Source organism: Camelus ferus, chromosome 17 (assembly GCF_009834535.1).
Source record: "Camelus ferus isolate YT-003-E chromosome 17, BCGSAC_Cfer_1.0, whole genome shotgun sequence".
Classification (NCBI taxonomy): Eukaryota; Metazoa; Chordata; class Mammalia; order Artiodactyla; family Camelidae; genus Camelus; species Camelus ferus.
In genome coordinates, this window is record NC_045712.1 from 10,284,654 (window position 1) to 10,297,652 (window position 12,999).

Here is a 12,999-nt window from a genome sequence, read left to right on the forward strand (position 1 = left end):
CCTCAGGAAACAGTGTTTAAATACCTCTCTGCCAAACCAAGTGACAGAACCGACTTCTGACTTTTCAAATGAAAATGCGACTTCAGCACATTTTTTAATCTGTGAAGTAGATAATACAACTTCTTCTCAACTGTCTCAAGTAAATGTTATCAGGGTAATAACTTTTTAAAAGATGACAGACCAGTGATTCCCAGAATTTGGCTACATGGATCAATAATTGTTTTTTAAAAAAAAAAAATAGGGCCCAAGATAGGATTACTGACTTTTTTACCTTGCCTAATCAGAATGTTCAAATAGTACTATGATTTCATGAAAAAAATGACATTTACCTATCCAAAATATAGCCATTGTTGTAATAATTATAAGATGATGAAATGAACATTTATAGAGCACTTTCTATGTGCCAGACACTGTTGGAAGTGTTTCAATATGTATTAACAAATTTAATCGTCACAGCAATCCTGATTGTATTACTACCCCCATTACCATTTACAGATAAGTACACCGAGGACCAAAAAGTATGAATAACTTGTTGGGTTTGTCAACTAGTGAATGTTGCAATTGGGATTTGAACCTCGGTAGCCTGACTTCAAAGTCTGTGATATGATTTTAGCCAGCGTGTTATATTACATCTCAGGGAGGATGGAAATTAGTCTCAAAATAAAGGAAGATTATTTAGATTAACAATTTTTCACTTATGGATAGAAAACTAACATTTTGTTACATTTCTAGTTCATTAAGCATCAGTGAAAACTTTTCTCTCAGAGTAGCCCCAGTTTGGATTAGCTTTTAAGAACTGTTGCCTTAAACAATAGAGATCCATGTGCCCAGAGCAATGCTGTCCGGTTTAATTACCAGTAAATAAAATTTAGAACTCAGTTCCTCAGTCACACCAGCCACACTGCAAGCGCTAATGGACACATGTGGCTAGTGGCTATGACATTGGGCAGCACACGTATTTCCCGTTTCCAGCACTGAAGAGAGTCCTCTCAGTTAGCACTGGGCAAGTGTGTTCATTATGTTGGGGAAAACAAAGCCATTTCAGCAAAAGGAATTATAACTGGGAATCATTATCTTAAACATCATTATGCCTGTCTCCCTAATAGTTTAAGATGGGTTTGCTCTTTGATATGGCAATTTCACTTACAGGAATTTTTTCCGATCAAATTAACTAACTACAGAATGCTTATCACAGCATTGTGCATACTAGCGGCAAACCGAAGACAGCGTGTATGCTCGGCTAGTGGATTGTTTAAATAAATCATGGCCCGTCTTTACAGTGGAATACTACATAGTCGATAAAACAGCATTGTAGATGACTAGTAAGCAGCACGAAACCTTAGATCAAGTTTCCATTTAAGTGGGTTTTGAAAGAGAATAGATTGTAAGATCTCATTTTTGTTGTTGTTGTTAAAACTATAAATGCTTGTAAGTATCCAGGCTCGGTTAAAAATATCTGAAAATGTTTAGTGTTGACTGATTCTATCTGAGGTATCAGATTATAGACATTTAAATTTTTCTTCAATAAATAAATAAATAAATAAGAGGGGGAAGGTATAGCTCAAGTGGTAGAGCCCCTGCTTAGCATGCATGAGGTCCTGGGTTCAATCCCCCGTATCGCCTCTAAAAATAGACAAGTAAATAGACCTAATTTACACCCCCCCCACACACAAACAAACAAACCTAATTACCCCTTCTGCAATAAATAAATAAATTAAAGTTTTCTTTTTCCACCTTTTCAAACTTCTTTGCAATGAACTTGGTGTGCTTTTTTAATAAGTAAAGTGTAATCAACGTCATTTATATAAAAAATTAACTTCAAATTGTCTTCTCACTGTGCCGGGAAGTGGACAGAGTGATTGAAGGATGCTTCCTTCTAGTTCAGGGAGCCTGCTAGTGACAGCCCACTGGCCACATCCATCCAGTGACCTATTTTTGAATGGCCCATGAGCTAAGAATGGTTTTTTGTATTTTTTTAATAATTGGAGGGGAAATCAAAAGCAGTAATACTTTGAGACATAAAAATCATAGGAAATTTGAATTTCAGTGTCCATGGTCAAGTTTTATGGGCACACAGCCACCTCCATCCTCACAGATATTGGACAGAGATCATCTGACCTGCAAAGCCAAAAATATTTCCTGTTAGACTCTTGACGGAAAGAAGGTTTGCTGCCCCTGCTCTAGTTTTCAGTCTTGTTCATTCAGTACTTTTTTTTTTAAAGTCCTTTATTTTTTTCCTTCATATTTATGACTCAGAGTCAGATCACTGTGCTTCCCCTAAAACTCATATAGGATGGGATGCACCAAGAAAATAAACCACAAAGGTTTTCCCCAGTTTTCTCTTTATGCTCCCATTCCTTCAGCTTCCAGTAAGTTTCTCATCCGCTTATGACAGTTTGCCAGAGATGTTCCTGACCTCTTCTTTTTGCCATCCCCAGGGAGATGCTGTCGACACACAGCAGTCCTTACAGAACCCTGGAGAGGCGGCCCCAGGGGGGACGGAGCATGCCCACCACGCCCGTCCTTACCCGCAACGCCTACAGCAGCAGCCACTTGGAGTAAGAGCGCTTCATTCCGCTTGCCTTGTCTCTGTTGAGTTTTGCTTGAAACTTTTGTTTTACCTCGCTGTCTTTCTTTGTTGTTTTAAGGGACTTTATTTTAGGACTCTACATTTTCTACTCACTTAGCAGTTCCCTTATGTCAGCAAAGAAAATGCACTCAAAAAATATACCTTGGGTAGACATTGGATTTTTTTGTGTGCCTTCATTTTTCCAACCAGCTTATTACCGGTGGTTATTCGGTGATGCGGGTGAAGTTAATGGCAACAGTGCTACTTTGAAGTGTTTCCTGAAGGCTGTGCAGTTTCATATGCACTGTATTATGTAGCCCCCACAACAAACCTGATTGGAGATATTTGATACTGTTTTTATCCTCAGTTTACAGAGGAGGAAGGGAGAGTGATTAAATATCTTGCCCACGTTCGTACAGCTGGGAAGTGAGGGAGCCGTGACTCAGTCCCAGTACCTCCCATGTCAGAGCCCAGACTCTGCTCCCTGCGAATGCTGCCTCTGCCCTAGTCTGGGTGTCCTGCTATCCTGTTGGAAGAGAGGACCCTTCACAGACATGTGGGGTTTCTCTCAGGCTTTGACTCACGTTGTACATCAGCAGTTTATCTTCCTATTTTCAAGAATGGATGTGGACTGCCCAGTTGACAGAGCCTGGGGTAAACCCAATGGACTCTGTCGTGTGGTCAGCGTCGGAAACCTTAAAAATCCTATTGCAGTCCAAGAGTTATGAGATCATTTAACTGTGGCGTCCTTTGTCCTTCTCTTGGCCCTCCTTTCCTCCTCTCTCTTTTTACCGCTTTGCCTTTCTTTCTCCTCTTTCAGACCCGAATCTTCATCTCAGCACTGCCGCCAGCGGAGCGGAAGCCTCGAGTCCCAGTCTCACCTGCTCTCCGAGATGGACAACGACAAGCCATTCTTCTCCCTCTCCAAGTCCCAAAGAAGCAGCAGCACAGAAATCCTGGATGACGGGTCCTCCTACACCAGCCAGTCAAGCACGGAGTATTGCTGCGTGACGCCCGTGGCCGGCCCCTACTACACTGCCCAGACTCTGGACACTCGATCCAGGGGGCGCAGAAGGTCCAAGAAGCAGAGCGTTTCGGCTGCCAGCTCCGGGAGCATGCCCAACCTGGCGCAGAAGGAGAGCCTGCGGAACGGCGTCTACGCCAGGAGCCAGGAGCCACCCGCTTCCAGCTACTACATCGCTGGCTACGCGCCGTACGCGGAGGGTGACCTCTGTTACGGGGGCGGCTACGTCTACGAGAACGACACGGAAGGACAGTACAGTGTCAACCCGCCCTACCGGTCCTCCGCCCACTACGGGTACGACCGCCCGAGGGACCACAGCAGGTCCTTCCACGAAGACGAGGTCGACCGGGTGCCGCACAACCCGTACGCCACTCTGCGGCTGCCGAGGAAGGCGGCCGCCAAGTCGGAGCACATCACCAAAAACATCCACAAGGCCTTGGTCGCCGAGCACCTGCGCGGCTGGTACCAGCGGGCCTCCGGGCAGAAGGAGCAGGGCCACAGTCCGCAGACGAGCTTCGACGCGGACAGGGGGTCGCAGAGAAGCCTGGGCTTCGCGGGGCTCCACGTGCCCTGTTCTCCGAGCAGCCGTGCGTCTTCGTACTCATCAGGTAAAAACAGCGCGGAGGCCCTTGCTACCCAGATTTCATTCACCTCCTGACTCCCCGGCCCCCCTGCCTACCCCAGGCCATGCCCCTCAAGGATCATGAGACCAGGACCCAAGGTCATGAGAGTGATACCCGCTGGGTGGAGCCACAGATTCAAATCCAGCATTTACTGAGCACCTACTCTCTGTGCTGCCCGGCATTCGGGGATTTCCTTTATTGTATCTTTTCTAGGTCTCCCACTGACAGCCACGTCTCTTTCAAGTGTTCAGGGCATTGAGGGTTTGATATATTAAAAGAATAGCATAAACCCTTCAGGTGAGCAGAAAACCACTGGAGTTATGCATCCTTTCTGTGTTCACCACCTCTGAACTGGATGATCTAAAGGCAGTTCGTTCCACGTGCTCAGTTACCTGCCTCAGGCTTCTAGTAAGTCTGACAGGAGCTGACATTTACTAAGCACTGCTCCTGGCGCTGTTCTAAGTCCTATGTAGATCAGTAGTCATAGGTACTGCCCTTTATGCTTGATTTAAGGAATTTTCCTTCCAAGATCATTTTGATTAGGGATCATCTCTTCATGCATTGGCTTTGGTCCCTAACTCCGCTAACATTCCTCCAGCTATGCTAGGTACTTTAAGTAGAGAAATGGGGCCTAAGAGGAGAATCCGCCTGTGGTTTCATTTATTCATCAAACTAGCAGGCCCATCCAAGATGCTGAGAAGCCAGCATTAAGCCAGTTCCTGGCCTTGGTGACTTCACAGACTAGTTAGCAGCTAGAAGAATGTATGAAAATTCTTATTTTGTATTGAAGTGTAGTTGATTTACAATGTGGTAAGCAGTGGTAAAGCTCTAAGCAACGAATGAATTCTCAAACTGCAGGAAAAACCGAGGTCATGAGTCTTGCCTCCTCTTTCAAGCATGACGCCTTAGTGAGACATAGCACAGAGGTTCCTGAATCATTGTGTGATCGTCACCTTTGGAAGTTTCCTAAGCTTGTTGACAAGAGGCGTCTCCATGGAGATTTCTGTTTGGGTTCTAGTTCTCTCCTGCTTGTGCAGGACTTTGGACTCCTGCTAGGGTTTTCCCATTGATTACCACATCTAACATATGAAAAGTCTCCTGTAAAATGATTTCTCACTTGTGGCTCTGATTTAGAGAGCACCTTTCTTCCCCTTAAGAGTTCAAGGTGTCGGATGAGAAACTTTCAGAAACCAAACGAGGAGGGCTGGGATGCACATGGATGGTCACTGGGGCACAGGGCTGGGGTAATGCCTCTTTAAACAGCGAGGCCAGGGAGAGGGGGAGGTGTAACTCTGGAACCTCAGCAGCCCTGGTGGTTGGCTCAGGGGCAAAGGTGAGAATGGAGATGCTGCTTCCTGACTGGGACCCAGGGTGAGGGTGTGAGCCTTGCTGACACCAGGAGTATACAGCCCCGTGGGCCAAAAGGCATTGCAGTTGAAGGAATTGGAGGGATGGAATCAGTGCTCCCAGAATTCCCTTTTGGAATTTTCCTCATTCCTGTCTACATTTTATAGCTAGTGTATTACAACAGGCACGCCTCATTCTCGCGCAGAGCTAAGTTTCTGAATATTTGCTGAATTAGTCAGGGGTTTTGTAATCCCTTCCAGCCACCGAAAGGCTCTGTTGGCGACTCTTAGAGTTTCAGTAGTGAGGACAGCTGCTATTTATTGACAACTTACCGTGTGCCACGAGCCTGCTCAGCACTTGTGCATGCACTGTCTCATTTAATGTATACAACAACTCTGTAGCGAGTCCTGTTGTTCTGTTTATTACTATTATCCTAATCCTGCCGCGGAGGCAGTTCTGGCTTGGTTTAAATGACCCTGCCCAAGCTCCAAAGCTAGTAAGGAATTCTAACACAGCTCTGACATCCTAACCGCCATGCCTCACAGCCCCTGACTTAGAGTTATGGAATCTTCTTGGAAGCTCAAAGTAGAGAATGTTATATCTTTGAGTCAAAACCTGGTGGCATCCGGGACCACAGATGACTTTTGAAATGCGTCTGTCCCACGCTGGTCCCCTGTGCTTTGTGGGCGTGAGAGAAAGCGGAGGAGGTTGGCCACCAGGAAGAGGAAACAGAAGAGAGCTGGAAGAATGCATGAGCAGTACCAGTTGTCTGAGTTTTGGACGACCAGGTTGGCCTGGTACATCCTAGGCATGGAGCAGGACTGATTTTAGAGAGAGGACAGCAAATGTCCAGTGATGGGGCAGTCACTGGGTTTTGCTCCCAAATTATGCCCTTGTCTTGTTCCAGATTAGTCCCTCAAAAAAACTAAATCTCTTCCTGAAAATCTTTCCTATACTAGTTACCCTCTCCCATCCCCACCCACCTCTCCGATATAGACTTTTTTTTTAAGGCAAAAAATATGCCCTGATCCTATTAGTGCCTTTGGCTGAGGAATAGGCAAATCTCAACAAGTCAACATACAGGATGTTTTTCCTCCAAAGGTCTCCAAGAAACTCAGACTTGTCACCTTCTCTTTACGATGGAAGCCTCTGAAGCTATCCAGCCACCATAGCCTGATGGGGAAGGTGCTTTCCATATATGAGGATTTTTTTTTTCTGGCTTGTTTTTTGGGGTTTTTTTTACAGCATGTCTTTCCATTAGCTTTATTCCCATTTATAATAATAATGATAGTTATCATTTATTGCTAGGCACAGGGCTAAATATTTTTGTATATTACTTTAATCCCAATATCATCCCTATGCAGAATATATTTATATTATTATTCCCACTTTACAGATGAGAAAACTGAGGCTTAGAATAGGAACTCTGGATTCTAAGCATTGGTTCTTAATCTCTACTCTGCACACAGCTGATTATAATGCACATCTAAATGACTTAAACAATTTTCACTTTGCGTATTCCCACCAATTGTGTCTCTTTTCTTTTTTATTTCTAGTGTCTTCTACAAATGCTTCTGGGAACTGGAGGACCCAGATAACCGTAGGGCTATCTGAATACGAGACCCCGGCACATTCTTCTTACACCAGCTGCTATGGCAACATCTATAATCCTTTGCCCTCTCCAGGCAGGTGAGAAAGCAATGCTCAAAAATTCTGCTACCCTGTTGCTAGTCAAAAGAATCCAGAAATCCCATTTTTTTAAAAAAAAAATTCTTATTTTGTATTGAAGTGTAGTTGATTTACAATGTTAGTTTCAGGTGTACAGCAAAGCGATGAATCCAGTTTTATTTTAGGAACACTAGGTAATCTAGCCCAAGGGTTGGCAAAGTGTAGTCTAAGGGTCAAAACTAGCTGCCACCTGTGTTTATAAACAAATGAAGTTTTATTGGAAAACACCCATGCTCGTTCATTTAGATGCTGTCTGTGGCTGCTTTTATACTGAGGGCAGAGGAGTTGCAACAGAGATCATGTGGCCAGCAGCCGGAAATATCTGGTCCTTTAAGAAAAAAGCTTGTTGGCGATTAATCTAGCACAAATTAATTCAGATTTGACCCTGTTCTTAGAGTTCTGTACGTGAAATTCTGTGTCTGAAAGAGTTTTTTTTTTTTTTGAATTGCTGTACTTGAAACTGTATCATTGAGATACCCACTTAAGACTCTTCTGGAGCCTTGCCGGACAAATATCCCTGTGCTAGAAAAGGCTGTTCATAGCAAGATTCCTCATGGACAGTTGGTGGGCTTGATTTCAAGCATTTGCTGCCTTTTTGTGTCTGACCTTATGTTCATTCAGAAGCAACAGACGCAGCCAGCTGTCCTGTTTGTCTGTAATAGTAGTTCTTTGTAAACATTTAAAGGCAATATACAAGGACAGTTTGTTAAAACGTGATTTTGAAAAAAAAGATTGCCAACTCTGGATTACATATTTTTTCAGTTCTCTGCATACATGGGAGGAGTTCAGTTTGAAGCGGTCATCTTCCTCCATCACTTTCTCATAGGATATAATCCATAACCCTGGTGCCAAGAAGTAGAGTATTTTCTGGGTTTGTGTGTGTGTGTGTGTGTTTAAAGAAAATTTAATTTTGCTTTCTTTAAGTCAGATTGCTTCAGGCATAGGAGGCTTACACGAACTATAACTTTTCAGGGTTAATTTTTACTGGTGAATTTGAGAGGTTAGTTTCTTATTAAAGCACTCAGTGTTACAGGCAAATAGGAGATATTCAACCCCCAAAGCCTTGTTTCTCTTCTCCATACTTAGCAAAAGTTTTTCTTGGCTTGAAATATTAGACCAATTGTCTCAGCTCAACAAAGAGTGTGCTCAAAATAGAATTCTAATGAAAATATACCTCAGAGGACGTCAGATAGCCTGGACTTCTGTAAATAACGCTTGCAGGGGAGTTAGGAACAAGAAGGAAAATGACTTTGGCCCAAAATTTGAGCTGAACTTTTTTTAATTCAGTTCTAATCATTTTGTATAATACATTTGCAAATAATTTTCCTGTATACTTTTAGTTTACTTTCTTGACTGAGTTAGATATGAGATCGAACAAACTATTCAGTGCATAAGACATTTCTAATATCCTTAACATCACTTTCATCGGACTGAGGAAGTGTTAAACATTTTTAGAGAAAATCTGTTTTTACGAAGTCTGCTCATCTATTTCAGCAAGCCCAAGATGGCTTGGCAGCAGAGTCTGATGTCAAAGGGGCATAATGTACAGGAAATTAGAAACTATTTAAAGATCCCTATTGTGTGTGTATGCATGTGCACATAATATGAGCTCACTGTAGAAAATTAGGAGGATAATAAATAAATAAGTGGGAAATAATTTACCCATAATTCTACCATCTAGAGATAGCAGCTAGTAACATTTTGGCACATTTCCCCCATTTCTCTGTATCCATTTTTAACATGGTCATAATGATACCATATATACAGTATTCCATCCTTCATTGTACATGAAATTCTACATCCCAGCTTTTTACTTCTTATCATAAGATAAACGTGTTTCCTAATTTTTTTTTCTACAAAACTCTTTAAACCTTATTTCGTGTGACCAATATGATCTTCCACTCAATACATATGCCATACTTTATTTAACAGTTCCTTGTAGTTTGAATTGAAATGGCTTTTCAATTTTCTCTCTTTTTTTTTTTATTGTAAGTGATGCTTTTGTTAACATCTTTGTGCAAAATATATGTCTCATCTCTTCCAGATTATTTCCTTAGGATCCACAGCAATAAATAGAATTAACAGATTAAATAGAAAAGCATATCTTTTTAAGCTCTTGCTTACTAGAAAGATTTACCAATTTATCCTCCTAGGCCAAAGAATTATGGGAGTACTTATTTCCATCTGTTCATCTATTTAGGATTTTTTTTTATTATGATACAGTCTGATCAACTTAACTTGATCTGTTAACAAGGCAAATATAATAACAATCATCCACAAAGCTTTAGAAATTTGCCCTAAAATTGGATGTTATTTTTGATGAAAACCTGATTTTCAAAATAAGAGAAAAAGTGGGTTTCAGGATAAAGATAAAAAACTTTAGATCTGACCTTAAACTGAAGATTTGAAATGCTTAGCAATAGATCCATGTGTTTTTTAAAATGAAGCGGATATACTTAGAGATCCTTTCCCCAGAGTGTCGCGGTCTTAACATTACAGAAAGCTACAAATTGGACTTCTGTACGTAACGCTGGCAAGGGAGTTAGGACCAAGAGCAAAAATGACTTTGGCCCAAAATTTGAGCTGAGCTTTTTCAATTCAGTTCTAATCATTTAATGTGTCTAATAATTTTGTAAAAAAAAAAAAATATTTCCCCTGGTATGATGTAGTATAAACTCTCAGCAGCATAAACTTTCCAAGATTAGAAATGTTGAAGGTCCCTTCTGCCACCTAGTATATAAGCCAGATTCTCGGCTCTGCTACTGCAAACTGTGTTCTCAAATAACTGTGTTTCTTTCACTTCCGGTTGTCTTTTCCCATCCTCTTCCTTGTCTTACTCTCCCCGTCACTAGGCAAAACCACGGGCTTCTGTCCTGGAGTATGGTTGTGCCTCCAGAAATGAGATCTGTTCTAAATTCTCTTTTGAGTGTAGCCAGCTGTAGTAAGTACAGCCCCTCCAACCCGTGTGTGGTTTATTGCATAGCAGGGGTTCTGCTTGTTTTGACTGGTGTGTGATGTTGTGGCAATCTACCTTTGTTTCTATATTAGGAAAAAAAAAATACTAAATACCTGGCTTGGCAGAGTGTTTATTTCCAAAGCTCTTCTTCCCAAGACTTTTTAATCACCTTTACTAAAAGACATTGAAGTTTAAAATAAAAAGAAATCTACTAACTATCTAACCTGCTCTAACCAACTATTACAGGAATGAGGTTTTGCTTATTGGAATGCTCTTTATAATACGATGCCTTCATTTGGACATGGGACTCCCTTCCAAATGGGTCTCTGATTTTTATGTGATGCTGTTTCCAGTTTACACTTGACCCCGTACACCTTGAGGATGTAAAATGTGTCCTGTGGTACCCTTGCCTCCCTCTAAATATATTTCTTTGTTTCTGAGGAAAACGTTTCGTGAATCTCCCTTAATTTGAAGAATACTTAAAGTGTAGCTGTCAAAAATACTTCAAAAGTCAAAAATGTGACTCTCACACACACAGATAATGAGCGTATATCAAAGGTTTATTTAACTCATTAATGAGAGAACTAATAGAGCGGTAAAGCTGGTTCCCAGAGAACTCAAGGGACTGAATTCCACACGCTGAAAGGGAGAGTCTTGCCATAAGATGACTAAATTCGATACCAAACTAGTTAATATACTACAGGGCAATAAAACAATGACCATAATCTTTTCTACCAGACAGAAGTTATTTGTAGTGTATTTCTTCCCGACAAAAACCTCCAAGTTAATGTATCACGTAACACAACCTGTGTCCTCATCAGTGGTAAATAGATGTTAGACAAAAGCCTATCTCTCAAGAGAAGTGAGCACTCCCCACATGGGCCTGTTAGACAGTGATGTTGGAAAAACACGCAGTCATCCCTTGCCTTATTTCCAAGTCTTGGATAATTTTCCTAACAGTGCTTTCTACTAACTTCTTTGAGTGTGGTAATCTTTGTACTCTGGGAACAAAAATGACCACAAGTCATAACTTTTCTGATTTCCTTCTGATTTCCTTTACTAGACAGTACACGGAGACCGGTCAACTGGACGGTCCAGATGGAAACCAGTTGGAGGACAGCCTGGAGAGCAGTGAGCAGAGGCTCTTCTGGCATGAAGACTCCAAGCCTGGGACATTAGTCTGAACTGCAGTTGGGCCTCCTGACCGAGCACTGCGTTCTCACACTAGTGTGCCTTGCAAAACGCGTTCGTCTTCCCAGAAGGCCATTGGCTTTAGAAACCTCCAGGCACCCGAGGTGGAAGAGAGGACTCACATGGCCCCGGAAGTGAACCACATACTCAGCCGCACAAAACCCCTGAACCACAACCTGCCTTTCCAAGTCCAGGCGCTAACCTCACAGAGCAAGGTCGGACCACGTTGCCAGGGAGGACTCAGCCTTTCTCAGTAGCAAGCACTACTTAAGGGAATAAAAGTCGTTGAAGGCAGACCTCACAACTGTGAAAAGTGCGTTCAGGGTCTCCAAAAGGAAAGCAGGACAGGGGAGATTTCAGAGCACAATTCAGAATGAAGAGAGAAGAGAAGACACAAGCTCCTCAGTCACCGCTCACCATCGGAAGGCTTGAATTTGTGAGCTGGCGAAGAATTACATACCATGTCTACCCAGACGTGAACAACTTAGACAGTATTGGAAAATTACTTGAAGGGAAGCTGGATTTTCATGAAGTTCCGAATGAGTGTAGATGTTTTTAGGCTACTATCAAGAGTGATGGTTTTCCTAAGCACCATAAAATGGGTTCTGGAAAGACTGGCTGCCATAGCATCCTGTCATATAACTTTACGGTAGCGGACTGGGGGAGATGAAGCAGCCCACTGAGTAACTGGCAAACTCTGCTTGGAGAATGTTCTAAGGTACAGTGTCGCTGAGTTCCTTCTGTCTTTCTGCACCAGCGGCATGATGGGCTGGTACCTCCCCAACTCGGCTCTCACTGCAATGGCAGCCTTGACTTGGAAAGCTTTTATAATCAAGAGTTTGAAAAAGGATTCTGAGGAGATACAGAAAGAGCCCAACAACATAAAGAAAAAAAACACGAAAACCACATCATTTTAGACAAATTGCGTGCCTTAAAATTGTGAACAATAGAAACGTGAACATATTGTCTTCCACAGGCAGTTCTAAGTCACCAAGTGACAGAAACAAGATTAGTCATTGAAAACAAAAGCAAAAAACCTCCAAGCTGCAGTAGATTTAATTATGAGGCTAAAACTACCTCATACTTTCCTTGGAAGAACTAATTCGCTATGGTTGATTGTAGGGAATTTTTTTTTTAAACAAATATTTCCATATTCCAGATGAATCTTTTTTTGTCATCTCTACTCTGCTTCAGAATTCCATAAAAGGTGCTCCTTCCCCCCTCTTTTATACAGGTTTCTTGTTCATATTGTGAATAGAGAAGTTTCTGAACAACTTTTTTGGGAACATTTTCTATCTATATTCCAAAGCATGTAATATATACATAAAGATGATTTGTTAAACTGGTCCTTAGTCATTTGTATCATTAAAAAATGAAGTTTGGGGGAAAAAAACTTGGAAAACAAAAAGACATGCAAAAAAGTAACTTATTCCTTTTTGCATATTTGTGTAGCCTTCTAGAAACAGAAATACCCTTTTGCGTATTCTTTTACTGTTCTGACTTTTTAAAGACCTATTATTTTTTTACATAGGTCAATAAATTAAAGGTATGCTACTGAAAA

General features: G+C 41.8%; 1 protein-coding gene across 5 annotated transcripts in view; it reads left to right on the forward strand.

The window, feature by feature from the left end:
- FRMD4B (FERM domain containing 4B) overlaps nt 1-12,999 on the forward strand; it is a 285,243-nt gene extending 272,244 nt beyond the window's left edge. For all 5 annotated transcript variants that reach the window (XM_032458102.1, XM_032458100.1, XM_006192674.3 and 2 more), the window contains 4 exons: nt 2,439-2,558; nt 3,390-4,201; nt 7,120-7,252; nt 11,311-12,999. In XM_032458102.1, the coding sequence (XP_032313993.1) occupies nt 2,439-2,558; nt 3,390-4,201; nt 7,120-7,252; nt 11,311-11,431 (1,186 nt within the window). In that variant the 3' untranslated portion in view covers nt 11,432-12,999. The remainder of the gene's footprint in view (nt 1-2,438; nt 2,559-3,389; nt 4,202-7,119; nt 7,253-11,310) is intronic.